Source organism: Aphanomyces astaci (assembly GCF_000520075.1).
Source record: "Aphanomyces astaci strain APO3 unplaced genomic scaffold supercont1.43, whole genome shotgun sequence".
Classification (NCBI taxonomy): Eukaryota; Oomycota; class Saprolegniomycetes; order Saprolegniales; family Verrucalvaceae; genus Aphanomyces; species Aphanomyces astaci.
In genome coordinates this window covers 364,797-383,544 of record NW_009798306.1, presented here as the reverse complement: position 1 = coordinate 383,544, position 18,748 = coordinate 364,797, and the positions used below count along the sequence as shown (strand labels likewise).

Here is an 18,748-nt window from a genome sequence, read left to right as displayed (position 1 = left end):
GGAAAACAAGACGAGCAGACAATCAAATGCATCCGGTGGCAACGACACGGTAGAGATGAAAGAGGCTGGGTCACGTGTTGCATATATAGTGTACCAGGGACAATCTACTTGTTCTTGGAGTAGTGACCGAGCATTAATCTTGTTCCGCTCTCTGAGAGATGCTCGGAGGCGATGAGCTACCAGCACCCTGCGTAGTCGGCGGCGGCGGCACCAGGGAACTCCAGCTACACCAAGACGCATTTCTTCTGAACTGTCCACGCACCACCAATAATTCAGCCGATCATATCCTTTATTACTTTTCTTTTTACCCAGTAATACTTCATTGTTATTGTGTCTTGTGTCGGTTTTGGTAGCACATCTCGGTGAAAACCCTCTCAATCAATGATGGCATGATTAAAATGAAGCGCTTATCCGGACGAAATTGTGACTGAAAATGTGTATTGCGAAGGTTTTGGGAGCCCCCCAATGGCGAAACCACCTATTGTGTCACGTAAGACTATGTAACAGACTTCCATTCATGTTTATCATTATGTTTATCGAATTCACGTTCAAGCCTGTAAAACACACTTCGCTTCAATCGCTGTGCAACCTGCCACGGTATATCTGTATAGCGTCTGCTTTGTACCGGCGATTGCGAGCAACAAAATACGCCGTCCAACGTTTGCCGCCCTGCGTCTGGTCGACTTTCATAACGAGAAGCAGCTGGCCCAAAAAGAAGCGGGGGTCAGGAGGGTCCCACACATTGGCATTGTTGTTCCACACGTCACAGATGATTGAGCGGCTCGGTAAGCGAGCGATTGATGTACGACGTGTGTGACTGTCCCGTCTTGGTTCAAGTTGAAGCCCCATGTTTCGTTGTTTGTGCTTCGGAACATGTACCGTCGGGCGTAGATTCGTTTGCGAGGCGGCACGCAATGACGTGGGAAGAGCGACGGCAGCTTCACCATTGTCCTGATGGAAAGAAATCGACAAATGAGCAGGTGAGAACGTAATAGGCAGAAAAGACTTGGTCCATATTATTTGAATACGGGACCAAGTGTTTTCTGCGTTTTATGTTTAGTCATGTGTCATGCATCATGTAGAAATACAGTCCTGCGTTGTTTGTGTTGTCATGTGTGTTATGTTATGCCAACAAATCATGCTGACAAACAGATCTGTCATGTTAGTTTACTTTTAAGCATAGACTTGCTGCTGGTGTCTACTTTCCGTACGAGCCATGAACTGCTGCATATGCATTGCGAATTACCTACGACGACGTTGGTAAACAAATTGACGAATACCACACGTACATTTCTCATGGCGGCTACCAACTCTATTGCTGGTGTCAGCCCACGAATCTCGCCTTGGACCAAATTATTTGAGCACACTTTACGCCGCAAGCTGTCCAAGATCGTGTTGCCATTCCGATCCTTCACGCGCTTTACCATATCATGTGCGCTGATCCTCATTAGTCAATCTCAGCGAAAATGGAACGTACCATGGTTTATCCTTGAGTTTTATGCAGTGCTCTTCGTCGCTGTCAATGTCGATGAGCACGACTAAGCACAACAACATTTAGTTGGCGCATGTGTGCCGTGACATCACCTTGCGATTCACGTTTTCCGCGGGGGTCCCTGGCGATATAAAATGTCGAGTAGTAGGCCATCACCTCACCGACTTGCACCGTTTCACTTGGTATTACTGAGAGGTCATCAAACCATACTTCCATTCCTACTGGCTGGCGGATCCGAGATTTCCGTCAGGTCAATGACAACTGGTTGCGGAGCTGCGACTTCAGAGGAGCTACGTTCAATATCAACCACAATCGATACATACCGACATCTCACCTAACTTCCTTGCTGAAATCAAGCGTCGTGGGCTCAGTCTTCGCTCGCGTACCGCCAGTTCCCGCCATGTCGTTTTGCTGTCACTGTGCTCCTGTGTAAATGACACTTCAGGTGCGACCTTTAATTTGGATATAAAGCTTTACAGTAAACATACGAATTCAGAGCGTTATCCTCACTTTCGTGTCATATTACTGTAGTTATGACCTGCATCTTGTAGTAGCATCAACAAGATTTTATTTCACAGTATCGTACTGTAACTTACATACACGATATATTGAGTACTTTGTCATTTTTGGTACGTTAGCACAGCAATTGGTGGTTCTGTATGCAATGCCAAGGCCGTTTCCTCAGACACAGCTTTTCTCGGCATTTTAATGCTATGTGGCGTGTAACTGCGCTTTTTTGTTGGCCTTGGTGTCGTCCTGCGTTACGCAGGTGTTAGATGTCATGCAGTGTTCTCATATGTGACAGTTACATGCTCTTGTAACGTAAACGGCCAATTGTTGCCCTCATTTCGACCCCTTAGCTTTTTGGTCTTATCTCATAGGCTAAGCAAAATTACAAAAATCTGAAGTTATCCAGTTGTAGAGGAAAGAACGCTCTATCCGGTCGTTCAAATTGCTCGTAATTTGTAGTATTTGTAACGTAGTTATGCTGAAGCAAACACAAAAGTTTTGAAATATGCCGGACCAGTTGTTTGCCCTCTTTAAACTTGATTTCAATATGGGTTTGAAGGGTGACGAGAGGGTTGGACAACATTTTTAATATGAGCTCAAAACAATTGCCAAAGCTAATATACACCTAACCGCACCTACTTTGATAATATCTTACAGGTAATTATATTAAGGAGAAACCATTGACCAATAGCAAAAAAGTTCGCTCTGCCTATAGCCCCAAGCTAATCCTTCACCCCTAACACATAAAACGCCCTAGCATTTCGCCAGCTTCAAACTATGACCACCTTGCGGCGGAGGTACCATCGGACTAAACATTGTCAATTTTCATCGTACCGGTCATTGCAATTAGTCGGCACTTCGAGTCCAACAAATGATACTACTTTTCCCCAAAATGACATTTATCCACATACAAAATTTAAGTGTTTTTCAAAAAGTGATACAAAAATGTCGATAAATGTATTCAAATCACAATATAATTCGTCGGCACTAACTGCTTCTCCTTGGACGGCTTCTTGGTGGTCTTCTTGGTGGGTTTCTTGGTGGGTTTCTTGGTTGGCTGCTTGGTCTTCTTGCGGATAGGTTGATCGTCAATGATTTCGTTGAACAAATCTTGAGTGATGAGACGACCGGCAACGTCAATCGACTTCCGCTTCTTTGATGCTGACGACGAAGCAGGAACTGGTAGTGCGAGGGTACTTGTAGAAATCTCGTGGCGGCTTTGGGACCAGGTAGCATCGTCACATGGCAACTTCTGACCGCCAGGCGAGTACATGCTCAGCCGCTTTTGCATCGCAGCAAGTGACGGGGGATACAAGCCACATGCAGAGAAACCCGACACGGCGTTCGTCCCAATCGGCGACTTCTTCCAGGCGGCGCTTGCAAGTTCCACAGCGTTCTTCTTGGAAATCGTGAACACCCCGGATGCTACCATGAAGTTGAAAATGTCTTGCCGGAGGACTTTTTTGAACGGTCCAAACACAGCAACGTCCAACGGCTGCACCAAGTGGGTTCCGTTGGCGGGGAGGCAAACCAGCAGAATACGCAATGCCAACGCACGAGCCATGACAGCTGGGGCGGAGAAGTGGGACTTGTAGCCGTCGAACACCAAAACAACTGGCCGTTTGACAGAGACCGGAATGCTTCTATCAAACATCGTGAGCCACTTCTCAAAGAGGAATCCGTTGATAAAACCACAGTCACTGGTCGTGATGGCAGAGTTCGGAATGTCACTTGCAGCTGACACGTCACGATCGAGCCGCCGTCCAGGGAAAATTAAGAGAGGTGGCACGACATCACCCGCTGCACTGGCGGCTACAACAATCGTAAGGTGAAACGATGGCGCAATCATCTTGGCCCACACGTTGTCAGATCCCTTGAGCGCAAGCACTTTGGTGGACTTCTTTCGCGACGCAAAACCAGTTTCGTCCATGTTGTACAAGCGGTGGCCATCCAAGCGCTCTTCAATGATGAGTTTTGCCATGGTGTAGAACAACGTTCGGATGCCGTTGACGTCTACTTCGTTGCGCACCCTTGAAATGACTTGTGCTTGACGTTGTGTAATCAGCGGGTGGCGTTCGAGAAAGCGTTTGTACCACCCCTCACCTAGTTCAGGGATCCCGAGAACATTGCAAATCTCGGCTACCTTGACGAGGATGTCGTGGCGCTTGATGGGGTACCCGTTGGTCTGCATGTCTTTGATCCAAGGCTGGAGGCGCTCTTCACACTGGGTTGGCAGCACCGGCGGAGGACCACGGCGTTTTAGAACGATGCTGCCGGTGTCTCTCATCTTCTTGATGTAGAGCTTGAGCGTACGGTATGGCACATTGTAGATGCGACTGAGATCGGTTTGTCGCTCTCCTTGCAACGCGGGCTCGGTTGCTTCGACGAGCTGCTCATGTTTGTAGCCAGCCCGTCATGAGTGAAATTGCAGATGTGTTTGAATTCCACTCGATAATTTGTGAGAGTTTCGCGCCGAATAGTACTTCAGCAAATCACGGCTGATTCATTGCCGCGTAGGTAGTTGATTGGGTATACAGACAACGACGGATTTTAAGCCACACTTTGAATCGAAGTAAATTCTAAATTTTCAACTCTGATTGGCCTATACACTTCGAAATTCGATTTCATTAACAAATCAAACCAACTGATTTGTAATAGCTGAACCTGATTGGCCACAATACATGGATACACATATAAACTTCGGTGTGGCTTAAAATCCATCGTTGTCTGTAATTAAAATACTTGACATTGAATACTGAAAGAGATCAAGAATTGGTCCGAGGGCAAGAAGTGGCCGTTTACGCTACATTACAATGAAGCATGACAGGACTAACATGCTCTTGTTGTACATTGTAATGATCCATGACAGGACTAACATTACCTTGTTATTGCAACAATACAGTTCCTATTCACTTATTAGCTTTGCGCACATACACATAGCATGTGCATTTAAAGCTGGCATCTACCTCTACTATACTTTGCAATGTGAAGCCGATGAGGTCGCCGCTGCGGAGGTTTGAAGATAAGATAACTTGCAAGTGAGAACGCACATCTGCAAGTCCTTGGCGTAGTGAATTCTGTTGTGCAGCTACAAGTCGTCAGGAGGCTCAAGCTTCACGTTGTGCAGCATAGAACTGTCACGAATCGTCCCCAGAAGCTTGATGCGTCCAATGCGTCTCCACTGAGTAATACTACCCGAACGGCTACCTTGCTTTGCTTTTCGATAGATTCCAGAGCTCGATAACCGATATTAGCTCTCGCCTAGACGATTTCAATGGGTGTTTAGGTGCGTTTATAAATTGCGACGTCTTTCATTACATGTTGTAGGACTTGACTTCTGTTGTCATTGCAGCGTAGAGGACAAAACTCCCCGACCCACTGCCAACATCCACGAAGACGTCATGCTCGTTCCATCCGACCACGCTGACAATATGTTTCTGTCCGTCGGGTCGTATTTCTCCATATACCAACGATGAACTTTCCTTTGGTTTTCGCCGCTTAAGCTCATGCTCAATGTCATTGCCGTCATAGGCCATGTCAAGGTACGTATTTGCTATAGAAATGTCCACCCTACGCATGTTGTATTTAAAAGCAGCTTGCTTTTGAGCATTTGTGACTATTGACAAAGCAGTGAAAATAATTTCAATAGGCACATTTTTACCTGGATTTGAACCCGCAGTGTAGCACCAGCATTGGCCACGATAGCGTTTCTCCAACAACGCGTAGACTTACTCCCACTCGACATTCGGACAACGCGAGACATCCAGACAGTGTGCGATTCGATCCTGACAATATGCGTGATCCAGAACATCGTTTATCGACTCCTCGAGAAGATGACGTGCCTCAGTACGTGGAAACTGCTCACAAAACATCACTACAAAGTGCCAGCAGACAACAATGCACTATTGTGGCGTGGAAACATCAAAGCCGAGTTACTTCAATAATTGGGTCTGACGGAGTAATAAAATGCTATGAACACCATTCTAGTTTGACTTGTTCATAAAATATATATTTTGTTTTCAGTGTACTACCTCCGATTGGAAATGCTTGATAGGTTTGCCGGTTACGTACAATTATTATTCTATTATATGAAGTATTATATATTGTCATACTTGCTGTACCACATATCTCCACCTAAACTCTGTAACCAGATAAGTTCATATATAGGTGTATAGAAATTATACGGAAGCACAGTGAAAATTGAGCATCATTTCCGATCGATTTGACCATAACTTCTAAGATATTCCAATTAGGGGTTTCTATGCATTAAAATCGGATTTCTATGAAATTTCTCTACATGTAAGTATACCCATTGTCAGAGAAAGCCTTATCGACTTCTGTTAAACTTCGTCGTACAATCATATGGGTTTTGTTTAAGTTGACATACAATTTTTCTCGACTTAAACGCATAAGTGGTACACTAATACGATATGGTTATGTATGTCCGTGAAGCTCTGCGCCAAGTACGCAATGAGAAAACTTGGTTTCGGTCGGGCGTTCACTATCTCAACTTTCCGTTCGAATCCAAGGTGTATAGTTTGATGACCTTGTTGACATGAGTAACAGCAAGACGATGCGCCACAGATACATACTCGTCCAATTACTACCGGTAGATATGTGTTTGTGGTTGTTCTGTCGCCGAAAAAGTGCCGTTCATAGAAATGCATGATTTCCGTCGGGCATTCACTTCACTAGGGTGATTTTGCAGCTAAAATATGCACAAAACACCCCGATGAAATTTCCGGAAATTTTGTTCGTTACGAAATGCTTTTGCAAATCAAACATTTCAGTGGTGAATTGAACAAAAGCGTCCAATGGACGACCCTGCGCTCATGCCTATCGCTGGTAGCAGTGCTTCTCAACCACGTCGCGCTCACACGGGCGATAAGCAAACCTGATGTTCGATTCGACTTCGGCGCTCACACTGACGCCGACTGCATGTTCAAGTTTCATGTTCAGTTTCGTTTGAATAAACGTGAGATACTAGAGCTCGTCAACCTCCTCGGTATCCCAGACCCCCTAATCACATGAGCAAGATACAACGTTCCTGCCACAGAGGCACTCTGCATCAAGTTCAAAAGACTGGCATGGCCCCATCGCCTCGGATCAATCGTCGAGACGTTTGGCCGCAGTCGCGAGGCGCTATCATCCATTGCCAACGCCATCATGCGTCATGTGTACGACAAGTTTGCCCATCTGCTGAAGAGGGACCACATACGCTTGGACGCTGGAGTACTGATACCCTTGTTTCGCATACACTTTCAGTCTGAGGATACCTCCGTGATCTAATCGTGGTGCAATGGATAAGCTGGTAAAATGCTGGATGACTGTTGCAAGCAGCACATTCAGTGTGAGGGGTGAAGGATTAGCATGGGGCCCGAAAGGGCAGTGCGCATTTTAAGAACATTAAATTTATTTGTTTCATTCATTTTATTACATACATTCAAGATGTGTAGTATAAAATGTACATCGAAGAAAACATGTAAGGCGACGTATTTTGAGACGACTGTCGAGACAGGTACGCTCGGGTGGAGTAACGGCTGTGTCGGCCGCGACTCAATGCCATTCTTTAGAGAACGAGATTGCCGCTGCACCTCCGCTCGACTCAGCCATGGATTCATACGTCGTTAAAAACGTGCGATAGCACATCCGATCGTCGGCTTGCAAAGGGAGGAGAAAGAGTGGAAGTTGGGCATAGCAAACGTCAATCGCTGAATGACTTTGTAGCACTTGTGACCCCAAGTGAAAGTCCCATAGGACACCTAACAGCAGATTCGGCCGAAAATATTCTCGACAAGGACACGGTCCGACGAGATTTGACGATTGCAGTCGATATCTTTGCGGCTAAGCACACCTCTGGGGGGTTCTTCCTTGGATGCACCCCACGCAAGTCTGCCATAACACCATAGTACCCCTTGTCGACCTAAAACGCCCACATCGTGCGATGAGTGTTGATTTGTTCGCCATGGTTAACAACACTCATCTCGGTGTCGGTTTTCTTGAGAGCTTCGCGGTGCACTCGGATTCGATTGCGTAGGATGGTCAAGTCAACAACAGATCCCAACTGATAGTCGCTCATATCGACTAACAGGCCCTCTGGAGACACCGACGTTTCGATCTTCAGGTCGTGCAGCTTGTGCTTGCCACTGATGTACTGTACACCATGGATTCGCCATGGCGGCCACCAGGTGATTCAGTCGGTTGGAACTTGACATCAGTCGCGTACAAGGCGTAGAGGTAGTGTTCAAACAGGGTGTTCTTGGTTCGCAGTTTGGCCATAGAGGACAGCTTGTCTTGCACTCGGAGCCGCTGTAATCGGTCCATCGCGACTTCAACGATACTTGGACGACGTCCCAGAGCACTTCAAACTCGGCGGCAGTGAAGGTAGTCATGATTCTGAACCCTTCGTCGCCGGCTTCTTCAAGGACTTTGTCGATGATGGGGCATGTCGAGTCAGTAACTTACTTGGTGTCCCCGTCCTGAGTGAAGCAGTTGTCGAGAAAGATTTGGTCGGACACGGCGAGGTCTTCGAGGAGGCCTATCATGGCCGCGACGTTGAGCACCATTGGACTTGTGATTGCAGATTGTATTGTGTGGTCCTGCGGTGTACTGTGTGGTCCTGTGGTGAATGGCGCGCATTCTCCAGAGATTGGCGGTAGCCAATTAGAATGAAGGATTGAAAATGTGTATAGTGTCGAGTTATACGGATGAATCCGTACGGATTGATCATCATGGCACTTCCTGAAGAATCTTGGACGTAATTAGGAAATTGGGTGGTCTAAAGCTAGATATCCGGAAGTTTACAAATTGGACACTATATTATCATCACCAGCCAAGTTTTGGACAGATGTACACTCACAATCAAAGCAAAGCAGTTTTTGCTGAAGACATCAGTAACTGGTTTACAAGCCTATTGCTCAATTTGGCGTGAAACGATCAAGGACGAGCTGCTACATCATCTGGGATTAATATATGATTAATTCGACACTTTCATTTTCATTGTTATTGTTTTACTACTTAGTAGATAACGCAATCAAAACTAATTCTCCCAAATTCATTTCATTGACATTGTTTTAACTACTCTGCAGGAAATGCAATCGAAACTAATTCCCGAATTTTGTGTGTCTACTAATCCAGATCCTACTAGGGACATGATTATTGCAGCGTTAGAGTTGTAGAGTTGTGCAGGTCCAACGTGGCGCCGCTGCACGGGAGCTTGAATCGTTCTCCTTCATGTACTCGAATTTCTCGCGTTCGGGTAAATTCAATTGATTTTGGGCGTCCATGTAGATGGGCGAAACATCCTTACGGGGTGTCAACCGCCTTTCGACGATGGGGAATTGATGCGGCAGTCCATTTTCGCATCTCGTTTGGTCGCCTTGCCGCGTTCGTCGATCCACTTTCTTTTTGCGGGGGTACCGCGTTGTTGACCGGAATCTTCTGCGTCATTTTCGGCCCAGTAGTCGTCGTCCTCGGGGTCGTCAGCGCCGTTGCTCAACTCCTTCAGCGTGGTCTTGTCGGCTTCGGGGTCCTGTTCATCATGGTTCGTGTCGTCGGAGGCGAACGATTCGCCATAGTATTTGCCGAAATTTTCTATGAGGCATAATTATTTATTGTCAGTAAAATATGCTATGCTTAATGTAAGCTGATTCACCTCCGTTGGTATTCGTGTCTAAAATATACAACGGTCGGAAATTTTGATGCTCGCCAAAAAGAGCATTCATCTCGTTGTAATATGGACAAATCATGTCCAATTTACTTTCAATCGTAAAGATTTATACGAGTGTGTGAGATATGACTGTGAGATTGTTATATATATACTTTTCTTGTAGTCTACGTCGGTCAACCCACGACCACTGTTGTTGGTTCCAGTCCAATGCAATCCACAACGGTACGAAGCGACGTACCCATCGTATCTACGACGAATGAGTTGATAGATAATACTTCGAAGTAGAGTATATTAACTGGATTTGGCGTCCTGTGTAGTCCATGTCCGAGTACTATCGCACACAATACCGTTCACGTACTTCGCAAGCAAACTGTACCCATGCGCTTGTCAACCGCTGGTCACCCCTTCATGGCTTTGCCATTCGTCGCCTGCCCCGTCATTAGCGCAAAATTGTCAGGGGTGCGAAGGAACTCGAGGATTGCAAGGCGTTCTGTGCGCGATGTCACGCCGCGCTTCGACTTGTCGGAGCTGTCAAGGATCATAGATTTCAGTGTGAGAAAATGAGTGCCAGTTATTTAGGGAGTTGTGATTGGGCTGTTTATATCTTACAATGATTGGTCAGTTACCGTCAATTTCCCAAGTTCACGTTGCTTTTGATTTTGAGATCACGAAAAGCAAAATTGAAAATCGAAAATAAGAAAAATTCCCTAAGTAACTCACCCTTATAATATATGTGGATGCGACAGTTCTGCAACGTGCAGAGCGAGCTTCAGTTTTTGCCCATCGCAAACACACACACTTTGTGAGTTTCGTGTCAAAGCTTCCGATACCTTAGTGGAGTTACTGAATACTTTAGTGAATGGTAGTCAGTAGGCGCCTCAGCCCGTAGAATTTCCACGAGGCGGCAAGCTTCGAGTTCCAAGTGGCCATTGATTTTTGGAGGAAAGACCGAGGCGATCATGCCACAGACTGTCGATCCCTCTGCCACGAAGGGTTGCTTGAGGTCTGACGACATAAATCACCGTGTGGCGCGTTGCCCGAAGGCCGCTCCTGGCGAAACCGTAACGAGTGCAAGTCAAGCGCTGGAAGGAAGGTATCATGGTGCTGGCCAGCCAGACGCAGGGTCAGAAAACGGAGCGCGATATGCTGTTGGAAACATCGTCTGCGTGGACGATGTGCCGTTGGATACTTCTTCGGATGTGACCATTATAACCCGCGGCGTCGTGGATGGGTAGCAAGCAGAATGTGTCGAAGTTGGGATTATTTCCCATAGCATGCATTTTTTGGCGTACTCTTATGGGTGTAAAGCCAAGCCTGTTCTTAGGACGCTCAGCGTGAAGTTCAACTATGTACGTTGGAGACGACGTATGGACCGTTTGTGTTATGCTGTCTTTATGTTTGGGACAACGACGCGTCCGCTGACGCGATGCGTTTACAAGACAACGGGCCAAGTGTAGGAGGATGCCTTTGGCGTGGTTGAGCCGTACAAGAGACTCGACTACTTGGCCGTACGCCCGGGTGGTTTCCGTAGTATACAAATCACCGCAACCGGGTGTACATATTCAACCCAAGTGGCTCAAACGCCAACATGGCCAAGTACCAGGCGGAAAATTAGCAGTAATAGTCGCTGGTCACCGTCGCATGTTAGTGACGATCAAGTTCGTGTCCGACAAGTATGTGGAGAAGAGACTTTCCGCCGAAATGGAAGCATTTATGCGTGTCGGTTTGCACTTCCTGTGCATTCACGGAGAAATGGTTCCCTATCCCTTGCGCTCGGCGCTTCATTAGGCAAATCCGAGCGACAAACGCTTTAATATACGGCAAAATAGTCCTACAAGAGCGACCCCGCACTGACTACACTCATGCTACGTCTCAAGTGCACGGTACATCGATATTTTATACATTGATAAACGATCCTGCCAAGTAACCAGAGTCAACTTAGACTATGTGATTGAGACTCAGCAGTTTGTGCGACCATACGAAGGTACGGCCCATAAAGCGTGTCGGTTGAAGATCTACGACGAAAGTGGTAGCGAAACGCCAAATAACCTGGAGGCTGAGATCGCGATTGGCGATGTGGGATTTGACGTGCAGCGCCTGGACGAAGTGCGATGCTGGAAGGGCAAACACAAAATTTAGGAGTAATGGCGTGGAATAAACATGGGAATCTTCGGCGAATCAGCGGGACAATATTCCAGTCGTATGCTACATGGTGGCCAACAAGGAAGAACCTGCTGTGGCCGCCCTCATCATGACACTGGACTTTCCTTAGGGGGAAGTGTTCTTTTGCATGCAGAGCTATTTGGCCCTACGTCGGTTTGACCCATTGCAAACACACACACTATATCTGTGTCATGTCGAAGGATCCGATACCTTACTGTTAATGGAGGTACATAGTACTTTAGGGAATAGTAGTAAGTAAGCGCCTCGTGGCGTGTTTATCCCCACTATTGTCAGTGTTATTTATACCTTGACAAAGGTCCCGTGGTCGAAAGCCAAGAAGATACGGGATACTACGTAGTACAAAACAGCGACACATGCTGCCACGCCAAACTTGGATCGTGTTGCGATTTGGCTGTATAAATAACGTTTACGTCATTTTATATACCGGTACGGTTAAGAGCATCTCCAATGGTGTTTTTATTTCTATTTCAATTCGAAGTTACGGATATAGAATAGAAACTCTTGCACTAGCCGGACGATTTGTTCCTATTTCACGCTAAGCTTAAAACAGAAATTCTGCGGGACATAATTTCCAAAAAGTCCGGATAATGCCAAAATATCAACCGTAAAAACGAAGTTTGACTTACTGTACTGTTAGCCTACAGTATGCTTCAGCAATACCGGTAGATGCTCTAATAATTCGAAGTACTACGTAGTACTAGTAACGAATACTCGGAGTAATACCGTACTGAACACACCCTACCTATTAATTCGAAGTATTAATACTGCGATTTTTCGTCTATAATACTATAAATATTAAGAGTAGGGTATAGTAGCTCGAGACAGGCGCCAATTCAGATACTTGTACTTGACTGTTTATACCAACATTACGTCCTATATTAAACAGTCAGTAGTATACTCGGAGTAAGAGTTGAATTAGTATAGCGTGGATGACGTTTGGATGATACTGTATTGGATGAAATTGGATAAAGTTAAACCTACTAACGTTACAGTAGTACTTCAAAGTACAGTAAAGATTTGACCAAGCCTTACGTTGGCCACATCATAATAAAAGAAGTACTTCAAGTAATTACTAGTAGTAGTACTTCGAAGTACAAATGTATAAATATCAAGTAAACTAACGATATTTGTAAATAAATTTTCTGACGCCTTTTTCTGGCCTGGGGAACATGAGTGCTCCAGGGTCGGTACGGTAGTATACAGTACCGTAGTATTTCTGACATATGAACTCAAGCGAGTTCGCATAACTTGAAGAATACATGTGAGGTCCAGATTAATGGTCAATTTGCATCTCTGACTTACTAAGACCTAGTGCACATGTCAAAATAGTTCGAGTGATTTCACGGCGAAAGACAGGATAGTTTGGGACATTTGCAAGTCATGAGACGTTTTTGTATCGAGCCGGCCAATATCCAAAATGCACCTCATAGTACCATTCTTGATCGAGCGGCATTCTTGATCAAGCGCCATGTCGTCGCAATCTCTGGGCCTGGACTCAAGTCTAAGTCAGTACCAACTGTACAGCCTAGCTCTAGCCGCGATACTTGTACTTCTCGCTCTTCTCTTTTGTCGCACGAAAAAGCAAGGCACCGTCGAAATGCTGTTGCCCAACGAGTACATGAGCCGTGAGCATTCCAACCATTCTAATGCTTGCATTGTAGGCACGTGGGCCACTTGTATGGGCTCGCACGAGACGCCCTCGAAGATCCGTACGAACATACCACAGTGGCAACAGCGAATTGACCCCACCCTCAACGTAACATTATTAGGTCGCTGGAAGCCAAGAAATGGTCGTGCAGTGTGTGCAGCTTTCGAAACGCGCCGGACCAGCTCGAGTGTGTCTTGTGTCGAACGAGTCAAGGTAGTCACCTTGCAATATCATTCGGGGATATGAACAGAATTCCCACGCTCCTTTAGCCGTGTACTTGTTGGTGGCCCCAGAGTTTGGCTCGCCCGACGGCAGTGTTGTGACTGTGGACAAGCTCAACTCGACGCAACGCAGCGCCAGGTAAATAAGTCCACACGAAAACTCTGCATATTCAACGCACTATGCAGAGAGCGACACGACTGGGTACGTGTCTACTACAGTACACGTGCGACCCCCCAGTGGACCACCAATCGTGAAACTCTATCGTCGAGCCAGCATTACGTGGCCACTGAATCGACGGAAACGTTTCAGCTGGTTGAGTTGGCCCCCGAGATGGCTGGTGTAGCCATAGCCAGTGGGGCGCCGATCGCGTCGTGGTGGTTTGGTCAGCTGGAGCACCTGCAAAGCCTGAGTTTTTCCCTCAAGTACGCGTGGCTAGTGACCGAGTTGTCGGGGCTGACTGAGAAGCACACCAAGATGAAGATCTTCCGCGCCAAGGTGTTCCAAGAGTCCATCCACGTACTCATGCTCATCAGTCCCGACCAACTGTGCACCAAGACCAAGATCACGCTGCTGGGGGAAAGCGCCATCGACGCGGGGGGCGTCACGCGGGAGTGGTACACGCTGCTCACGACCGAGATCTTCAGCGACGAGCAGGGGCTGTTTATGGTTACCAACAAGGACGACCAGTCGTTCTTTATCAATCCCAACTCGGAAAGAGACCACGGCCCCAACCACTTGGCAGACTTTCAAGCTGTGGGACGGCTCCTCGGTCGAGCCATCATCGACGGCCAAGTGCTGCCGTTTCACTTTTGTGTCCCGCTGTTCAAGATGCTGCTGGGGTACCCCGTCTCGATCGAAGACATTCGGTACTTGGACCCGACCGTGTATTCGAGCTTGACCTACATTCGCGACTGCGATGACGTGGACGATCTGGCACTGACGTTCAGTGTGACTGTGGACACGGATGTACCGGAAGTGGAGCTGGTGGTCGGGGGTCGGGACGTGGGGGTGACCAACGCCAACAAGGCCGAGTACGTGGAGAGGATGGTGCAGTACTTGATGTTTGAGCGCGTGGCGCCGCAGCTGCAGCGGCTGGTGCAGGGTCTGTACGACGTGTTGCCCCAGGAGCTGCTCATGCCGTTCGACTACAAGGAGCTGGAGCTGATTTTGTGTGGGTTTTCAGAGATCGACGTGGGTGACTGGAAGCGGTCCACGATCGTGTCCAAGTCGCTCGAGGACGTCGTCGGGTGGTTCTGGGACGTTGTCGAGTTTGACATGACGCCCTCTGACCGGGCCAAGCTGCTCCAGTTCACCACGGGGTCGTCCCGCGTACCCATCCAGGGGTTCAAGGGCCTCACGAGCTACGATGGCCGGCTGTGCCCGTTTTCTCTGCACGGCACTCCGTACGTCAAAGGCGCCTTTCCAAAGGTCCACTCGTGCTTTAACCGCATCGACCTGCCCACGTATCCGTCTCGAGAGTTGCTACGGGAGGGTCTCTTCGTCCTAGTGACCATAGACACGTCCGAGTTTACGATTGCCTGAGTCGAACCGGTATTGAAAATATACGCTATTTATTCGGTACGAGGTTGCCCCATAATAGAGAGACTAGATTTCTATTGTGGATGTTGGTTAGCCGCAGGCTAAAAGTAGATGAAATCACTATTATTTCCAGAGTGTGTGCTTGATGACGTGGCACCAAGAACGGGGGTGCTCGTGAGGTAGTAGGCCACAAAGTTATCATCCGCGGACAAAGCCAAAACATGTGAGCCGCCGCAGACGTTGGGAACTCGCCCAAGGCTGGCTGTGCCGCCTATAGAGAAACCACAGGAGGGTGCCACGTATGCTCGAAGTAGAATGGGAAAATGCTCGTACCTTACCCATAACCAGACGGAGTTCATACTATCGACCCACACCCAGACACACCCAGGCCACGTTAGCCTGTGCCCACCTACACTTCGAATCATCTCGCATACTTTAAATGCTGACAGATTGCGCTCGACGACGCCACTTGGTATGGCATAGCCAGCTGCACAACAACACATGGCACCACGGCGCCTCTCCCTCAAACTCATGCCCTCGCTACCGACTCTACATAATCATTCCTGCCGCTAAGCCCTCCCACACAACGTCAACAGGCAACTAACTCCCTCTCTCTTTCTTCTGGCCCTTGGATTGAGACTTCTCTACCAGCCGCCTTGAACAACCCCACACAGCCGCCTCGGACAAATTGCTCTGCAAGTGAGATAAATGCGCCGACAAACCTCCGGTCCGTTGGGTAGTAGACCCAGGCTAATTCCGTGCACCACATGCCCGTATGAGACGAGGAAGCAAAATCGGTCTGCATAATATATCGCAGGAGTTGGGTCGTAGCCAGCTTGTGGGGGCTCTTGGCACCTGCATGCAGGTTTTGATCGAATTGTAACACTGTTCCCATTCCACCAGAGAACCAGCCCCCCAATAATGCCGACCCCTGGACCCACGGGATCGCCCTCAGCGGCCTAGCCATTCATAGTATGCGGGATGATTCGAAGTGTAGGTGGGCACAGGCTAACGTGGCCTGGGTGTGTCTGGGTGTGGGTCGATAGTATGAACTCCGTCTGGTTATGGGTAAGGTACGAGCATTTTCCCATTCTACTTCGAGCATACGTGGCACCCTCCTGTGGTTTCTCTATAGGCGGCACAGCCAGCCTTGGGCGAGTTCCCAACGTCTGCGGCGGCTCACATGTTTTGGCTTTGTCCGCGGATGATAACTTTGTGGCCTACTACCTCACGAGCACCCCCGTTCTTGGTGCCACGTCATCAAGCACACACTCTGGAAATAATAGTGATTTCATCTACTTTTAGCCTGCGGCTAACCAACATCCACAATAGAAATCTAGTCTCTCTATTATGGGGCAACCTCGTACCGAATAAATAGCGTATATTTTCAATACCGGTTCGACTCAGGCAATCGTAAACTCGGACGTGTCTATGGTCACTAGGACGAAGAGACCCTCCCGTAGCAACTCTCGAGACGGATACGTGGGCAGGTCGATGCGGTTAAAGCACGAGTGGACCTTTGGAAAGGCGCCTTTGACGTACGGAGTGCCGTGCAGAGAAAACGGGCACAGCCGGCCATCGTAGCTCGTGAGGCCCTTGAACCCCTGGATGGGTACGCGGGACGACCCCGTGGTGAACTGGAGCAGCTTGGCCCGGTCAGAGGGCGTCATGTCAAACTCGACAACGTCCCAGAACCACCCGACGACGTCCTCGAGCGACTTGGACACGATCGTGGACCGCTTCCAGTCACCCACGTCGATCTCTGAAAACCCACACAAAATCAGCTCCAGCTCCTTGTAGTCGAACGGCATGAGCAGCTCCTGGGGCAACACGTCGTACAGACCCTGCACCAGCCGCTGCAGCTGCGGCGCCACGCGCTCAAACATCAAGTACTGCACCATCCTCTCCACGTACTCGGCCTTGTTGGCGTTGGTCACCCCCACGTCCCGACCCCCGACCACCAGCTCCACTTCCGGTACATCCGTGTCCACAGTCACACTGAACGTCAGTGCCAGATCGTCCACGTCATCGCAGTCGCGAATGTAGGTCAAGCTCGAATACACGGTCGGGTCCAAGTACCGAATGTCTTCGATCGAGACGGGGTACCCCAGCAGCATCTTGAACAGCGGGACACAAAAGTGAAACGGCAGCACTTGGCCGTCGATGATGGCTCGACCGAGGAGCCGTCCCACAGCTTGAAAGTCTGCCAAGTGGTTGGGGCCGTGGTCTCTTTCCGAGTTGGGATTGATAAAGAACGACTGGTCGTCCTTGTTGGTAACCATAAACAGCCCCTGCTCGTCGCTGAAGATCTCGGTCGTGAGCAGCGTGTACCACTCCCGCGTGACGCCCCCCGCGTCGATGGCGCTTTCCCCCAGCAGCGTGATCTTGGTCTTGGTGCACAGTTGGTCGGGACTGATGAGCATGAGTACGTGGATGGACTCTTGGAACACCTTGGCGCGGAAGATCTTCATCTTGGTGTGCTTCTCAGTCAGCCCCGACAACTCGGTCACTAGCCACGCGTACTTGAGGGAAAAACTCAGGCTTTGCAGGTGCTCCAGCTGACCAAACCACCACGACGCGATCGGCGCCCCACTGGCTATGGCTACACCAGCCATCTCGGGGGCCAACTCAACCAGCTGAAACGTTTCCGTCGATTCAGTGGCCACGTAATGCTGGCTCGACGATAGAGTTTCACGATTGGTGGTCCACTGGGGGGTCGCACGTGTACTGTAGTAGACACGTACCCAGTCGTGTCGCTCTCTGCATAGTGCGTTGAATATGCAGAGTTTTCGTGTGGACTTATTTACCTGGCGCTGCGTTGCGTCGAGTTGAGCTTGTCCACAGTCACAACACTGCCGTCGGGCGAGCCAAACTCTGGGGCCACCAACAAGTACACGGCTAAAGGAGCGTGGGAATTCTGTTCATATCCCCGAATGATATTGCAAGGTGACTACCTTGACTCGTTCGACACAAGACACACTCGAGCTGGTCCGGCGCGTTTCGAAAGCTGCACACACTGCACGACCATTTCTTGGCTTCCAGCGACCTAATAATGTTACGTTGAGGGTGGGGTCAATTCGCTGTTGCCACTGTGGTATGTTCGTACGGATCTTCGAGGGCGTCTCGTGCGAGCCCATACAAGTGGCCCACGTGCCTACAATGCAAGCATTAGAATGGTTGGAATGATCACGGCTCACGTACTCGTTGGGCAACAGCATTTCGACGGTGCCTTGCTTCGTGCGGAAGCACAGTAGCACAACGAAGACAAACATCACGGCTACAGCTACAGCATATAGCTGGTATCGGCTGATTGACGACGAGTCCATGCCAAACATTCGCGATACGACCGATTCAGCCAAAACTGAACTGAGCTGAAGGTTGCAATTCCCTTGTCCTACGCGAGGTGACTTCTGGTGAAGGTTTTGCTTGTCGCACTTGGATATGTCTATTTGGATCAGCTAATGTTGCACGTTTCTGTCTGTAC

General features: G+C 48.5%; 6 protein-coding genes across 6 annotated transcripts; 2 read left to right on the top strand and 4 right to left on the bottom strand.

The window, feature by feature from the left end:
• Positions 1-176: 176 nt before the first annotated feature.
• On the bottom strand, positions 177-1,894 carry H257_12876 (hypothetical protein; the record flags this gene model as incomplete). Its single annotated transcript, XM_009840233.1, has 5 exons — positions 177-224; positions 807-951; positions 1,478-1,538; positions 1,715-1,782; positions 1,827-1,894. The coding sequence occupies 5 exons, from the start codon at positions 1,892-1,894 to the stop codon at positions 177-179; spliced, it is 390 nt and encodes a 129-aa protein (XP_009838535.1).
• Positions 1,895-7,925: 6,031 nt separating this feature from the next.
• Positions 7,926-8,568, bottom strand: H257_12875 (hypothetical protein; the record flags this gene model as incomplete). Its single annotated transcript, XM_009840232.1, has 3 exons — positions 7,926-8,148; positions 8,229-8,342; positions 8,468-8,568. 3 exons carry the CDS (start codon positions 8,566-8,568, stop codon positions 7,926-7,928), a joined length of 438 nt encoding a protein of 145 aa, XP_009838534.1.
• A 749-nt stretch (positions 8,569-9,317) lies between these two features.
• Positions 9,318-10,213, bottom strand: H257_12874 (hypothetical protein; the record flags this gene model as incomplete). Its single annotated transcript, XM_009840231.1, has 3 exons — positions 9,318-9,595; positions 9,824-9,918; positions 10,074-10,213. 3 exons carry the CDS (start codon positions 10,211-10,213, stop codon positions 9,318-9,320), a joined length of 513 nt encoding a protein of 170 aa, XP_009838533.1.
• A 417-nt stretch (positions 10,214-10,630) lies between these two features.
• H257_12873 (hypothetical protein) lies at positions 10,631-11,943 on the top strand (the record flags this gene model as incomplete). Its single annotated transcript, XM_009840230.1, has 6 exons — positions 10,631-10,902; positions 10,996-11,020; positions 11,129-11,179; positions 11,501-11,554; positions 11,634-11,777; positions 11,854-11,943. 6 exons carry the CDS (start codon positions 10,631-10,633, stop codon positions 11,941-11,943), a joined length of 636 nt encoding a protein of 211 aa, XP_009838532.1.
• Positions 11,944-13,278: 1,335 nt separating this feature from the next.
• Positions 13,279-15,267, top strand: H257_12872 (hypothetical protein; the record flags this gene model as incomplete). The annotated part of the gene is made up of 5 exons (XM_009840229.1): positions 13,279-13,469; positions 13,517-13,564; positions 13,625-13,716; positions 13,773-13,863; positions 13,911-15,267. Exons 1-5 carry the CDS (start codon positions 13,324-13,326, stop codon positions 15,265-15,267), a joined length of 1,734 nt encoding a protein of 577 aa, XP_009838531.1. The 5' UTR covers positions 13,279-13,323.
• A 1,400-nt stretch (positions 15,268-16,667) lies between these two features.
• Positions 16,668-18,683, bottom strand: H257_12871 (hypothetical protein; the record flags this gene model as incomplete). Its single annotated transcript, XM_009840228.1, has 5 exons — positions 18,466-18,683; positions 18,371-18,418; positions 18,219-18,310; positions 18,072-18,162; positions 16,668-18,024 (listed from the first exon to the last, which is right to left on the bottom strand). The coding sequence occupies exons 1-5, from the start codon at positions 18,597-18,599 to the stop codon at positions 16,668-16,670; spliced, it is 1,722 nt and encodes a 573-aa protein (XP_009838530.1). The 5' UTR covers positions 18,600-18,683.
• Between the last annotated feature and the right edge of the window lie 65 nt (positions 18,684-18,748).